At 34.7% G+C, this 16,520-nt stretch overlaps 1 protein-coding gene across 4 annotated transcripts in view; it reads left to right on the top strand.

Annotated features, from left to right (window-relative positions):
• The window catches only part of supt3h (SPT3 homolog, SAGA and STAGA complex component), a 121,423-nt gene that overhangs the window by 65,398 nt on the left and 39,505 nt on the right, over positions 1-16,520 (top strand). For all 4 annotated transcript variants that reach the window (XM_058749083.1, XM_058749085.1, XM_058749084.1 and 1 more), the window contains exon 3: positions 573-657. In XM_058749083.1, coding sequence (XP_058605066.1) covers positions 573-657 — 85 coding nt within the window. The remainder of the gene's footprint in view (positions 1-572; positions 658-16,520) is intronic.

Genomic DNA, 16,520 nt, shown 5'->3' with positions numbered 1-16,520 from the left:
TCTTGAAGAAAATGGCTTATTTTTTTTTCCTAATGAAATAAGTGTAAATCATTTGTTACGGTTCTGTGTGAAATGCAGTTTGTAGCCAGACTTGTTGCTTGATGAAGCCTCTTCCATCGAAAGTGTTGAGCTCCTCATGGAAGTTCCCATCTTCTCCTCTTTTAAAGGCGAGAGTCTGTGGCCGTGCGGTGGTTTGCGCTACTATTGGATGAAACCGCTGTGTCGATATTAAGCACACTGCGATGTGGGAAGCTTTGGCAGCTGCAGTGTGGGAAAAACTGTGAATAAAGGCCTTCAGATTTTGTAAATAGCTCTTGCGTCGGATACTCAAGCCCTCTGTAATGAATGTCAGCTATTGCTGTGAATGGCTGATGCCTTTTTATTACCCAACCAAGGGCTTAACTGTGTGTTAATTGCCATTTTATGAACATTTGCTTGCTGTGATGGCATTAACAGAGAATCCATTTTAGATTATTTGTCTAAACTAAAATAAGGGTTGTGGGATCAACATGGTGGTTGTGAAACATGTCGGTCAGGAGCGTAAACACACTGCTTGTGTATTTGTCTTACAGGTTTGCTCTCGGTGACGCTCGCAGACCGCTGCACGAGACCGCCGCCCTGGTGGAGGACATAGTGCACACTCAGCTCATCAACCTCGTAAGTCAGAGAAAATACATGTGCTTGCGCAAGGTCAGAGAGATTTTTGGCCTGGCTTATAAATAGTAGGCAAAAATATTACTGATGTGAATTTTCACTGCTTAATAGCCTTGATTATGTCATCAGACACAGAATTTTTTTATTTTTTTTTTATTTTGATGAATTTGTGAAGAAAAAACCTTAAAATAATATAAAAAATCTGGGGTCTGAGGGTGTTTAGGGACCCCGGAGAAGTTTTGACATGCCCTGACATTTGTGGGGGTTTTTTTCAGTATCTTAAAAAAATATTAATTGCTAAGGTCTGATAACACTGCATTCAGCACAAACTGGGCTACAGTAATCTGTGAGCAGCATGAAAGTACATGTTTGTGTTTTTGAGAAATTTATGTGTGGATAATGAAAAACTAAATTTTTTAAGTCACTGAAATAAGGCCATAAAACGCATACAGAATATTTGTTCACACGACTTTTGAGAACCGGATGTGGTAGATTTTTTTGCTACAAAATGATGCAAAAATGATCCTGTTCACTTCTTCATAGAAAACAATATATTGATTTAACATTTGTAAAACATGTTTTGTGATAGAATGTAGGGGTGTAACGATAAATCGATTAATGGATCGATTCTGGGATTTTCCTAATGCATCGCGATTCTCTCTTGAATCGATTCAGAACTTTTTTAACTGCACACTCAAATGCTCACGAAGAAGACCGCTTGTGCTTTCAACTGAGTGATTAAATGTACTTGCACCTCTGCTTTTATGACGCAAGATTAATGTAAACACAACCCACTGTGAACACTCTTGTAATTTGCTTCAACCTTTTTGAACTTTATGAATGATTATTTTAAGTTCAAGTGGTGTGTGTGTAAGGAACTGAAAGCAAGCTGTTTCTAAAGCATGCAGTGCCATCTGCTGTTAAAACTAAGATCAGAAGCGATTTCAGAGAGAATTGCGATACATTAGATTAATCGATTTCTCGTTACACCCCTAATAGAATGCCCTTATGCGAGGGAGTGACAATGGCCATGAATATTTAATGATTCACACCTGAGAGACGAAGGGCCTCCCATAATGGGCCATCAATATGAATGTGACTGAGCCGAGGTAGGTAAGAAAGAGTGTGAGGAGAGTAAAATAATGTGGGTTTTTGATTATTATTTGTATTTTATTTGCAATAGTATAATAAAAATATACACAGTGAAGGTCAAGGACACATGATTGAACATACTGATCTGAACACTGAGACTTAAACAGTAACACAGCTTTGTGTCAAATGTTCATAGACTCTAATATCATAGTGTTAACACACACTACTTTTATATCTGGTGGGTTTTATATATTATAGAACTTTAAACAAACATCCTGGCATTGTGAAGCATTTAGACAATGAAATGACACACATTTCAAAATATTTCACTTGATTTCATTCATGTAGTCAGGAATTATAGTTTGGGAAAAGTCTAACTAGTAAAATGTGTACAAGTTATGTCACAATAACACAATAACAACAGATGCAAGTAATCTTAGGCTACTCATCAGAGTGATATCCTCCACTGGATCCAGCTGCGTCACGCAATGCGTTGTGGTGTTCTTCTTTTGAGATAAATTCTGGGTTATTCCTCTCAGCGTGTCTTCTTCCAGAAACAAAAAGTAGCCGCGATGAACTTGTTTGTTTATGCGGAGGCGATGTGTTTGAATCTGAAAAGCGCGATCGGCGCGTGGGGTGACCGCATTAGATATAATGAGTTGTTTTTATTATTATTTTATTTTTATATTGTTCATTATTTCTTTTTTATATCTTTTTTATTACTTTGATTGATTTATAAAAACTTATTTTTTCCTATATATTTTTTCCTGTTATTTTAAAAATGTGCACAATAAGACCATTAAAGTGACCTTTTTTTATATTTTTATTTTTTTAAGAAAGTGAATTTACTTCACATTCTTAATTTCAATATTAAGTGTATAGTTAATCATAATAGCTCATGGCTGCATGTATTAATGGCAATAATGATTCAGCAAAGGTGATTTGGGTTCAAGTGTATGCGCTGATAAGTGTTTAAGGTATCTATCATGACACCCTGGTGCACATGTACAGCTCGAGACATTTGCATCTGGAAAAGGGTTTTAGTGTAATCTGTAATTAAGTATAAATAGCATCATCAGAGGCGGCTCAAACGGGAACACCACCTACTTCAAATGCTTCCTCGGCTTTTCCAGTCTCCTGAAACAGATTGCATTGAGTCCGACCGCTGCAATGTGATATGAGGATTGTGCAGAGTTAAGTAAATAACTGTGCTTACGAAGCCAGTTGCTTTCACTGCTGGGATAAACAGCGTTCCTCCCCGGCTTACACCTTGTCATGCCGTTACCACAAGCAAAACACTGACTGTACCGGAGCAGAATTCCCCTGAACGGAGCCCAGCAAATATCACCGGGAAGCGGCCTGCGCTTTACTGGCATGCTGACTGCAGATGTAATTGCTTTTGCTCAGAGGGCGCCTGGAGTTTGGAAACTGGCTGGGAGAATTATCTCTCAGAGGTCACGAAGCAAACTCTGACGCGCTGCGGTGGATTTAACCTTTCACCCCGTGGCTGCAAAAAGGAGTAAAGCAGCTCTTAACATTCATTGTTTTAACCTTTAGCCCGGCGAATCTGAGAGCTCTTAAATCAGGCGAGCTGGCCGTCTGCATTTATTTTACATGCTCAGATTCGGTGTGGTGTTTTTTTTTTTTTGTTTCTCCTCTCAGAGCCAAACCCTCACGGTGGCTGAATCTGTCATATAGAAGCAGAATATGCATGCGAACGCAAGCCGAATCAAACTAAATATTTGTGTAGCGCTGGCTCGCTCTTGGCAACAAAAGATTTCAGACGCTGTTATTATCGGGACGTCAAAATCAAGCCACTTTTCTTTGACATGGCTCTGGGGTCTTGCAGTTTGCGGAGCCACGTTTTATTGTGAAGATCAATGGGGTCTGTTTAAAGTTCTGACGCCCCTCATCTGTTCCCCGGCCCGTGGAAGAAAGCAGCTGCTCCCAGAGGAAACGTCCCACCACCAGATGATCAGGCTCTTGCTTTATGCATTTATGTTCATTGTCATCTGCACGTCCTTATTTTGGATATATTTAGATTTATGTACAATTAGATATTCATATTTTATACATAAAATAATAAATAAATATTTAATTTATATTATACTATATAATTTAAATAATAATAGTTGTTGTTGTTGTTGTTGTTATTGTTATTATTATTATGTCTGCCTTTGTTTAATAGAGAGATCAAAATATTAAATATTTTATATAAAACAAACAATAAAATATATAATATCCATCTATATGAAAAATATGGATGTTGAATGAGTCTCTAATACAGTCTTTCCATTTGATTAGTACTGTATTCTTCTAGCTGTAAGGCTAATATCATATTCTGATATTGCCATATTAAGTGAGGCTTCAACTGGTGTCTGTAGTACTTCTGAAAAGAAGGTAAATGTTGATTTCCAAAGCACATTTTTATTTTCTGACACTGGCTCCAGGCAGATTTATAGATGCATACGTTTCCAATCAGATCTGTGAAAGGCTATGCGTATTATAAATCAAGTTATTAAAATCTATCGTGCTGCCATGTGAAACTAACATAACTGATGTGGATATATAACGGCATGACATACATTGTAATGCATGTAATTTACAGCACATTTTCAGTGTAGTAAACTCTTGTAGAAAGCATTGCGTGATGTTTCAGATGGCCAGCCGTCCAGCTTTGAAGGACATCTCCATGCATATCTGCCTTTCAGCACCTTGTAATTTCCTCGAAGTGGCCGATCTCCTTGTGTTTTTCTTCATTTGGCAGTTCCAGAATGACAGTCTGGTTGGCATTACGGCAGTATTTTGGTGTTTATTTTCGCAGGGCTATAAATAACCCGCTCGTCTCAGCAGTGAGGACTAAACAGGGCATGATGGCGATAACCTTTCATTAATTTTGGGTTTCCTCCCTCATGGATTTATTATTGTTCGGAGAGGCCAGGTGTAGCGCCGCTCGGACTGTAATTGTGAGCGAGCTACTTAGCCGAAGACCACAGCGGTAATAAACCGAATTGCACAATAAATCCTTCCCAGATGGCCTGCAAAACATTTCACGCTGCTCTGTCAGTGTGTGTGTGGTGTGTGACAGAAGACATGGATGAAGTTACATTTTTACACCTCACTACTCTCTTGGGTGTCTGTCACTTAATGCCTCGTGATTGATGGTGTCTCTGGTCAGTTTGCCATCTGAAAAGTGTTAGAAACTATTGTTTATTAATGTATGTGCATGTATTTTATATATAGAGTGTGTGTGTGTGTGTGTGTGTGTGTGTGTATATATAATATATGGGCAATGCATGCACTTGGAATGCATGTATATTGCTCTGGATAAAAGCATCTGCCAGATGCATAATAATGTAAATATCTTGTAATTAAAGTAATTTTGTAGCAAAGTATTTATACATTACAGCATGCATAAATCATCATCTTCTGTGCATTGCATTCTAGCAGGAAATATATAATTTCTCCTCTAAATCTGTGGTTCTCTACTGGTTCATCATTGGTTCTGGTAGCATGAAAAATTGAAAATAATCTAATGCAATGAACTACAATCATGTATAAATATACCTAAGCTTTTAGAAAGGAGGATACAGCTCTTATCGTATCTTTTGCTGATTATGTCATAGGTCATATGTCCAATCAAACTCTCAAACTGAATTTGCTTTTTGCATTGAATTATTGCCTGACAACAACTTAAAAGGATAGTTCACCCCAAAAATGAAAATTCGGTCATTGTTTACTCACCCTCATTTGCTTCCAAACCTGTATGACTTTCTTTCTTTTGTGAAAGAAAAAATATCTTTTGAGAAATGCCTTTGTTTTTGGGTGTATAATGAAATTCAAAGGGATCTAATGTTGTTTGGGAACCCAACGTTCTTCCAAATTTATTTTCTTTTGTTCTGCAGAAGAAAGACAGACATACAGGTTTGGAACAACATGAGGGTGAGGAAATGATGACAGATTTTTTTGATGGAAATGATGAACTCTCCCTTTAAGTACAAAAATTTGGCATGAAATTACACACAAATTATCATCTGTGCATTTTATCCTGGTAAGAAAGAGATTTTTGTCAATCAGTGGTTCTTAAATGGTTTGCTGTAGCTTTGTCCTGGTAGTACGAAAACGCAATGCTAAATGAAAATAAACAAATTCAACTAACATTATAATCACGTATAAATAGTATCTTCTTTTAGAAAACTCTCATTTAAAACTTGTGTGACTTTGTGAAAAAAAAAAAACATTTACATTTCTTGTCCATTCAGTTGAAGTCAGTGGGGTCCAATGATGTTTGGGTACCCAGTGTTCTTCAAAATATATTCTTTTGTGTGCAGAAAAGAAAGACGTACAGGGTTGGAACAACATGAAGGGGAGTAAATTATGTCAATTTGATGACAAAAATGTTTTGGTCAAGTGTCTCTCTAAGTCAAAAAATGTTGCTCCAAAGTGTTTATGCATGAAGTCACACATAAATCATCATCTGTGCATCATCTGTGCAAAAGATGTTTTTGTTCTCTAAATCAGTGATTCTCACCTTCTTTGTTGTAGGTTTCTTCTGGAAATATGAAAATACAATGCTAAATTAAAATAGTCCAATTCAACTAACAATATAATCATATATAAATATCATCTGCTTTTAGAAAAGAGGAGAAAACTCATTTCAAACCTGTATTACTGACTCAGTGAGGTCCAATGTTGTTCGGGAACCCCATGTTCTTTTGTGTTTTGCAGAAGATCCTGGTAGTATGAAAAAGCGATGCTAGATGAAAATAATCAAATGCAACTAACCATATAATCACGTATAAATATAATCTACGTTTATATAAGCAAGGAGGAAGCGCTTCTCATATCTTTTAATGATGTCATAGGCTGTGTGATTCAGCTCTCAAACTAAATTTGCTTTGTGCAATCAATATTGGCTGGTGAGAACTTAAAACCATTAAAATGCAGTTTTGTATAAAAACAGTTTAGGTACAGTTTTGATCTAATCTAAAACCCGTGGTGTGAAGAAAAACCAGATGCTGATCAAAAGCAGAATCTGAAGTGTTTGACCTCTAGCAGCTTGAGTTGGAGCAGAATGTGGACTGAGTGTCTGTGACTCAGCAGAATCCATTGGCTTGTTGCTGAGTCACAGTCGCATGCCTGTGTGTGCTGGTTTCTGTGAACAGAAAGGATGGTAGTCGAGATCCAGGCATTAAGTGAAAGCAGATCGTCCAGGTCTTCTCTAAAGCACTTTGAGTGATGGTACAGTGACAGTCAGTCAGGAATGATCTCTCTCCGTTGTGTGTCATACAGCAGATGTTTATGGGATCCTTACAGTGACCTCTAGTGCTCGCCATCATACTGTATGTAAGATACTGTTGTTTTACCTCTAAAACAGCTGCATCGATCATGTTCTGCAGTTGTTTTTAAAATATGAATTTGACTGTCATAATTTAAAGGGATAGTTGCCAAACAGTTGCTGGTAGCCATTGACTTCCATGGTATTTTTTTTCCCAAACTGTAGAAGTCAATGGCTACCGGCAACTGTTTGGTTACCAACATTCTTCAAATTATCTTCTTGAGACAACAACTTGAGGGTGAGTAAATGATGACAAAAAATCTTTTGGGGTGAACTATCCCTTTATAGACACATTTCTAAGAGAAGACTTTAATAAATGTGTTCTGGTCAAACTTTTTTTTTTTTTCAGTGAAATTAATGTTCTATATTTTAGTTTAATGATGCTTTTTATGGGATAGTTATGATCCATTTACTACGTGTCAACCACTTTTTGACCATATACTGAAAATGAAAGTTCCATCTTAAACTGTGGTAGATCTTGAATGCTTTGAAGCACAGACTTAAGTTTGGTTAAACTTGGCAAGTGAAAAAGTTTATAAAGTGAAAATTAAAGTTATAGAAATGTATTACTATGAAAAATGTACAGAAATACTATTTTAATATTTTATATGAAATATATATTTTGCAAAATGTGTTTTATCCTAAAACTGCATAAATAGTAGAAGCCAAAAATCTAAGCGAGTTGTGTTCCATATTTGTGGTTGATATCTCAAAAATTGAGCTTTCAGTAAGATTTTTTTTTGGGCACAGTACCAAAGGTTTCCATTAGATGCAATTCACTTCCTATTCCTTTCCTATTCCTTTTTTTAGGCTCATTTAACCTTTTTGAATCAGGTTCATCATTTTTGTGTGTGTGTGTGTGTGTGTGTGTGTGTGTGTGTGTGATCACATAGCAAGTTCCAAAATCTTTTCCAAGTTTCGTACCATTCTGATGAAGTAAAAAATGTAACATTCAAATATTTTGGTCAAAAATGATTGAACACCAGAGGGTTAAATAAGATAAAAGTGATCAGAAGATAATTAGGGTGCTTTAAACTTTTCATGTGTTTATTTCCATTGAAGTTCCTGCTAAAGACTGTTTGGTAGAGACTGATGATGTAGTTTAATTCGTTTAGGTTGTGTAATCTGCGTGGGAAATCGTTAATCCAGCATCAGCTTCCTCTAACTGGAATGACTAGTTGCAGAATAAGCGAACATGCCTGTGAAAAGCCTTGACGTTTCTCCTGACATGTGAAACAGAGGTCACTCGGTGTTTTCCTGTAGCACCAGGTGCAGATGTTGGCAGGCGCTGCTTTCGTAGGCCTTTATTCCCCAGGAGTTTCTCTGATTCCAGTCTTTCTATCAGTCTCCAGGGTCTTGTCTTTTGCAACGACAGCAATTTTGCTCTACGACCCCTTCAGTACGGACCACCGTTGTAAATTTGATTAGTGCATGTGAAAATCGCCCAGGTCTGTGCTTCTAATGAATACATTTATGATTCCAGTGTACAAATCAGTTTAATGACCAGTAGCCAGCTGGTGAAGTCAAGTTCAGAGATTTATTCTGGTCTCTCAGACGAGGGAAATATTTTTCCCCTGATGTTCCTGTAGGTACTTTAGAAAACGTTTTGACGTTCATGTGGGTAACACCTCATTTCATACCTTTTCAACATATCTGTGTGACTCCACATCCAGGTCATATTTCACACCAAAATATGTTCTTTTGCATGGAGAAATTTAAGTTTTATGCATGTGCTATATATAGATTACTTTTTTAATTATAATATGAATTACTTTTAAAACATATCTAATTGCTAATTTAGCTATATTATTATTTATTTTGAATTAATTGTTTTAATTTTAATTTAAAAAAAAATTTAATTCAGAAATTAAGTAATCATAATAAAATAATAAATAGTAAAATAATAATCTATATAATTAAATAATACAAAATATATATATATACAGTTAATATCATAGATTAATATTATTACTTAAAAAATATTTTATAAAGTGAATTAATTGACTATCACTGGAAAATATGGTAGGTGAGATTCATTCGTCTATTCAGGAAGGCTTTAAATGAGGACAGAAAATCTACCAGTCAGTTTGCTCTTTTTAAAATAAAATAAATTTAGTTTTATCAAGTTGCATTGCTGTCTACAGTACATCACCATCTACTTCAGTGAAACTTTGTTTCTTTTCAGGTAAGAAGCGGACATGAGAGGTCCAGAAACTGATCTAGATCAGTGTGTTCTGCCAGAAAACCCTCAGCGAGCTAAACTTACCCAGAGCTGTTTTTGTTTTCACAATTCTGTTTGCCTAGTTACCATTTTTATTGCATTTGTTGACACTGTTTGCTTTGCGGACTCTGCCGTCTGCCTCCGTGATAGGTGGTCTGTGCTAATAAAGAGTCAGATATATTTGACCGCTCGCTTCTCTTCAGCCGTTCAGAATCGGCTCCAGCGCTTGGGCTGCTTTTAATGTAAGAGACGTCCATTCATCCGCGCACAGTCTGGTTAGAAGCCGTCTGCCAGAGACAGATTCAGCCCCGTCCCGAAGCCCAGACGCCTGCAGCTCGGCGAGGGAACGCCAGCCGGATGTTTGGGGTTGGGATGTGGAAGTACGGCTGCCATCTCCAGTCCAGGTGCTCACGCTGACATATGTCAGAAGCGTTCGGTGCCCGAGTCAATTAGCTTCTCTGCTGTCGAGCAGGGGAGGACAAATTGGCAAAGTGTTTTGTTTAAATAAATGGCTTTAGTGGAGTTTTTCCAGGGGGAGCGAGGCTTGTAGGAATGTGTGGCCTCATCGTTCTTAGAAATAAGTCGTTGCAGCATCGTCCGTTGACAACACGTTTACTTATTCACACCGTCGCAAAACCCAAAACTGAGACCTCCCGGGCTGCGGCCGGATTGTGTAATGTGGTATATTTATTGAGTTTCAGTCCGTCGTGATGTGGTTTGTATACAGTAAGTTCACGTTCTGCATGATGAAGCTTGTTTAATGTCATTTGGGACCAGAGAAGAGCTCAAACCCTGAATCTTAAAGGGATAGTTCACCTTTAATCGAAACTTTTGTCATCCTTTACTCACCCTAAAGTTGTTCCAAACCTGTATGTTGAAGACAAAAGAAGAGATTTTGAAAAATGTTGCTGGTAGCCATTGACTTCCATAGTATTTTTTCCTATCAAGTCAATGGCTGCCGTCAACTGTTTGGTTACCAACATTTCAGAACATCTTCTTCCTTTGTGTTCAACAGAAGTAAGAAACTCGTGCAGGTTTGGAACAACCTGAGGAAGCATAAATGTGACCCTGTACCACAAAACCAGTCATAAGGGTCAATTTTGTGAAATTGAGATTTATACATCATCTGAAAGCTGAATAAATAGCTTTCCATTGATGTATGGTTTGTTAGGATAGGACAACATTTAGCTGGGATACAACTATTTGAAAATCTGTAATCTGAGGGTGCAGAAAAATCAAAATATTGAGAAAATCGTCTTTAAAGTTGTCCATATGAAGTTCTTAGCTATGCATATTACTAATCAGAAATTAAGTTTTGATATATTTACGGTAGGAAATTAAAAAAATATCTTCATAGAACATGATCTTTACTTAATATCCTAATGATTTTTGGCAAAAAAAACCAAACAAAAAAAAAACCTAATTTTGTCCCATACGATGTATTATTGGCAATTGCTACAAATATACCCGTGCTACTTGTGACTGGTTTTGTGGCACAGGGTCACAAATGATGACAGGATTTTCATTTTTGGGTGAACTGTTCCTTTAAGGATTGAACTTTGGCACATAAATGGTCAGGTTTTCACCTGCTGGATGTTAAAATGGGGCGTAAAATCCAACAGACGTACACTGAAGGACCCGAGTTGTATCTAAAGAACTGAAACTGTTTTTGATGCAAATGGGAAACACTTATCGAACTGCCCGTCTCACAGGGACTCTGAGTTTCGGCAAACATTGATAAAGTCCGCTGCCAAACATCACCATTATACCGCAGAACACAAGCAAAACATTCTGTCTTGTCCAGCCGGGTGAGGTTGTGTTCTGGCGATAACGCCGCTGCGTTAGTGTTTTTCACTAATTGTTTTTGACTAATGTTTTTCCTCTGATTTCTCGTTGTTATGAAGCAGAACAGACGATTTCTTGGAAACCAGCATTTAAGGGTTGTTTTGATGTGTTGGGAGAATCACACAAAAACATGTCCAAGTCACGCTTCACCCCAAATTAGAAGAAAGAAATGAGAGGTTTTATTTTGAGTAAATAAATTACACCTTTTTAGGACTATTTTGTGGGCCATTTACCAGGGTTATAACTAAAGCCATTAAAATCCATTTTCATTACTTGAGACAAAAGACATTTTTAATAAACTGAAATAAAATAAAATATAAAAACTTATTTTATTTCAGCTAGTTGCCAAGGCAATTTTATTTTAGTTTATCTTAAAGTACTTAATTAAATGTAAACAAACTAAAACTAATAAATAAAAATGAATAAATACTATATAAATCATGAACAACTAAAATAAATAAATAAAATCGAAAAACATACAACAAAATTACTAAAACTTAAATTTAAGTGAAAACAGAAAAATAAAAATAAAGTAGAATTTAAAGTAACAAAAAAATGTGAAGTAATAATTTAAAGTAACAAACTATAATAGTACATCATTGATACTAATATAACATTGCTGTTTACTGTAATAATTATAATATAGTGTCATTTTTGTTTGCATTGATAAATGTTTAATTTATATATATATATATATATATATATATATATATATATATATATATATATATACATTTATATAAAATTTATATAAAATATACATTTATATAAAAAACATTTCTCTTGTTTTTATATTTAGATTTTTTAATATACATATTGTAAAAGATTTTAAATATTTTGTATGTGTAGTTAAATAAAATATTTAACTACACATATGAAACTCTTTAAATCTTTTACAATTTAATACACACACATACATATATATATTCCATAATTAAATTGCTTTCTTCACATTTTATAGTCTCTTGGGTTTTTGGGTAAATTGTGCTTGCTTGTCAAATTTTTCATTAAGCAAATTACTTGATTTATTTAACCCTTTTCACTTTTGGAAACTATGACCCAGGTGTGTTCTCGACAGGTTTTTTGTGATTATCCACATGACTGACTTTTTAAAACACTGCAGTACTCCTTCCGAGCTCTGCGCCGTAGCGTCCCTCAGGTTTGTGCTGAAAGTCTAATGACGTTGTTCAGCCTTCACATTAGATTTTCAGGTGATGTGATCAAGCCGCCAGTGAGGTTTCCCGCTTAAGTAACGTGAAATCTGCCTGTCTGAGTTCTGAAAGTATCGCCGCTTGTTTTATTTTGTCGTCTTTCAAAGGAAATGGTGTAATTGATCTTTACAAGGACGCTGTGAGTGGAATTCTCCCGCTCTTCCTGTTACCTTTTCCAGTGTAATCAAATAATGGATTTCGTTTCAGAGCGCCGCAGTAGCAGAGGAGAGGAAATTATCTTCAGCAGCCTTGTTTATTTGACTTCTGCCGTTCTGTTGCATGAAAGCTTGCCTTTTCCTCTGGGACTGTAACGTGACATGAAGCAGAGACCCGCCGAGGCCAGCGTCGCCTGAAAATGTGTTGTAATTAAAACTGATTCGTCTAATTAAGGAACAAGACCTGTGTGCTTTCCTTAGGCCAGGAATTTGTCTCTGGAGTCGCTGGCACTGAACTCGTGTTGAGCTCTTTCAGTCTCTGCTCTCATATGCAAACGTGTTTTTGTTCATCATGATGCATCATATTTCTAGACCTTCATGTCGTTGCTACTATTGTCCTCCTGTGTTAAAATTTAAGATGATAAAATTTACTTTCAGTTGTTTGTTCAAATAAAAAAAAGAAGTAAATATATATAAACCATAAAATCAGCCTTTTAAAGGTTTGTTATTGTTAACTAAAACAATAAATATATATTTTCATACTTGAAACAAAATGAATCTCATTTTCATGTACTTTAAGTACTAAAATAACTAAAACTAGTAAATAAAAATGACTTTTATTTGGAGACGGACATTGAAGAGTTGTTTTGATGATTGGATAAATCGCATGAAAACATATCCAGATCACACTTCACACCAAATTAAAAGAAAAAGAAGAAAAAAAGAAATTCTATTTTGTAAATAAAATAAACCTTTTTTAAGACTATCTATTAGTATGATATCATATATATGATATGATATGATATATAATTTTAATTATATATTTATTGATTTTTATCATCTTATAATTTATATAAGCACATACAAAATAATACAAATGACAAAATATATATAAAAAATCTATAAAATTAAAATGTAATTCCAAATATAAACAAAAACTAACTTAATATAAACTAAAATAAATGATGATATTAAAATATCACTGCTGTGTACTGATAAAATAAGTTTTAGTAATTCTGTTTTGTTTCTCTCATTTTATTATTTGTAAAATGTCTATATAAATATCAAAATACAAAATATTATATTATTTAGATCTAATAAATAGTATGATAATATATATTATTATATATTTTTTTCATTGTGACATTTTCTTGACTTTTAAGCACATTTCCCCCTCATATTCATATTACTGCAATTCATTGATGTATTTTTTGTAACTTTCAATTTTCATTTATTTTCATTACTGTAATATAATAACTTATGTTTTGCTTCTGGTCATACAGACATGAGGGTGAGGTAATAATGGCAGAACATTTGATTTTGGTCACAAAAATATCAATAAACTACATTTGTTTTTGGTTGATTCTTTAAAAGAAAACAAGGAGGGTTTTTCCTGAGGCCAGCTGTCAATCAAACCATCATCAGCCCCTCCCTCCACGTCTGTGTTTACGTTTCGGATTCAGTCTCCTGTTTTCTTTTTCTTCAGTGAAACCATAAACGATAATATGGAGATGGGTAAAAACACTCTCAATCTAATGAATGCCGCTGCAGTATGATAGCTCAGGCATCTCAGAAATGGTAAAACAGTCCTTCGCCGCTGCAATAAACTGTCAACAGCCTCGCTGGAAAAAGACCACAGAGATCCCAGTGTTCATGAGTGAATGGAATAACGGCCCAACTTCATTTAGCTTTGATCAACCTGTAAAATTAGAGCAATTACTCAAATTAATCTGATATTTTGCAGAAGACAGGTTTGCGAGCCAGGGATTGCAAATGGTACGGAAAAACATTCCTTAAGCCTGAAAAGAGCCGTACTGTAAGACTTTTTTTAGGGGATCACAGAGTATTTTTTCCCCTTTTGGGCCGAAATCAATCAAAAGTTTTCCTTAAAATGGGGTTATATGCATTTAACCCTCATGTTGTGTTCTGGTCATTTTGACCCAGAGGTCACATTGGACAAGCAGGGTTTAAAAAAATATATATATATATATATATATATATATATATATATATATAGGACAATCGTTCAAAAAATTGTGTATACATTTCTTATGCTATAGTATTACCAAAACTGGAATATTTCTCTTTTTTTTTTTTTTTTCATTTAGCACAGGTTTTAATTTCATTTTGGAACTGTTTGAGGCCTCAGTGATCTGAGCTTACACACCTCAGTTTTTCAGTGAAAATCATTTCCACAAATCATTTTGCTTTTTTGATGTATATTTCATAATATATCATTGATATTCTATTCTAGGGTATGTTAACATTTTGATTTCCATTTTGTTTTTAGATTTTGTGTTTTCACTTTTAGTATTTTTTTCAATTTTTTTTTTACATTTTATATGAATTTCGCAATGCAAAAAAAAAAAGATTGTATTTATTATATTATTAATTTGAGCTTATGATTTTTTTGAGTGAACACTGGCAAAATTATCCACAAATAATGCTTTTTTTTTAGTATATAATTATGCTATTCTAGGTTTTGTTAATATTTTTAATTCCATATTCATTTTTATATTTTCTAATATAATTTGTAGTCTTTTTTTTCATTTTTTAAATGTTTATATAAATGTCACAATGCAAAAAAATATTATATTATATTGTATTACATTGTAGGCCTTATTAATTTGAGCTTATGCACCTCAGTTTTTGAGTGAACATTGGCAAAATTGTCCACAAATAACTCATTTTAAATGTATCAAACTCTTGATTTTCTAGTGCAGATCACGTCGATTAAGTCATAAAATTGTTAATGTATCATTGTATATCAGAATACTATATATAACTCCTCAGGAAAGTGGTTCTGGTTTCTGAGGATGATGGGAATTTTGGCTGGGATTTGTGCGGAAAGTGAGGGATGAGATTGTGCATACTTACAGCCATTTTTGTCTATTAAAAACCATTCCTCTGTGAAACGGTGGGACAGACATGGCAGCCGGTATGTCGACCTTGGTGTGATGCCAGGCCAGAGGGATCTATATTAAAGTCTTGTGGCGCGGCGGTAAAAGCTCCCCCTGTGTGTGCATGTGTGGGGTCCGTCCCGCTCGCACACTCACATGAACGTTCCTGAGCAAATATATTTATGACCAGCAAATGTTTACAGACGCCGAGAATTGCTTGTGTGTATTCCAGGACTCAAGGTGGATTAAGTTTGTGCCTCTTCATGAAGAATATCATCATCTTTTTTTTTGGACGAGTTGTAGTCGGTTCTGTGAGTTTAATTGGCCCCGCACTCCAGAGTCGAGGATATTTCAAGGGCCCTTCAGTGGTTTTACCAACAAGAGCTCTTTATTGAGGATCACATACTGATAGGTTTCTATTTTTTCCAGTGCATTTTCAGTTTAAATTTATAATGAAAACGTCCAAAAAAAAAAAACCTTAAGGCGCATGAGTTAATTATTGCAAAATTATTGCTGTACAAAATGCAGTAGTTTTCTTTGACAAATCTTTTTTTTTTTTTTTTCATTGAAGCAAAATAAATTTTAACTGAAATAAAATGTAAAAAATTGTTTAAATGGATTTTAAAAATATTTATCTTGACTGATTCGCGCATATTTATTAAACTTACCATTTTTAACTTTATTTATACAAATTAAAAGAAAAAAATAAGAAATTATATTTTGAGTGAATAAAACCTTTTTAGGACTGTTTATTAGGGCTATGTAACAGAGTTTTTATTGTTAACTAAAACCAAAACAATAAAAACATTTTCATTATCTGAAACAAACAAAAAAATGTTAACTGAAATAAACTATATTTTTATTTATATTAATATTTATTATATTGCAGTAAAAAAATTACTAACTAATATATTTATACAAATCAAAGCATATAAACTCACAAAATATCATAAAATTAGTTTGTGCTGATTACAGTGTTATAAGATGTTTATAAACAACTGAAAAAAGCACAAATGTCAGAGCAGGTCAAAACTTCTCCAGGGCCCCAAAGCACCCTCAGACCCCAGAGGGTTAAATGCAGAAGGTCTTAATAGTCTTTTAAAT

This window comes from Onychostoma macrolepis, chromosome 17 (assembly GCF_012432095.1).
Source record: "Onychostoma macrolepis isolate SWU-2019 chromosome 17, ASM1243209v1, whole genome shotgun sequence".
Classification (NCBI taxonomy): domain Eukaryota; kingdom Metazoa; phylum Chordata; class Actinopteri; order Cypriniformes; family Cyprinidae; genus Onychostoma; species Onychostoma macrolepis.
Note: the sequence above shows the minus strand (reverse complement) of the source record. Positions and strands in the feature narration are given on the sequence as shown.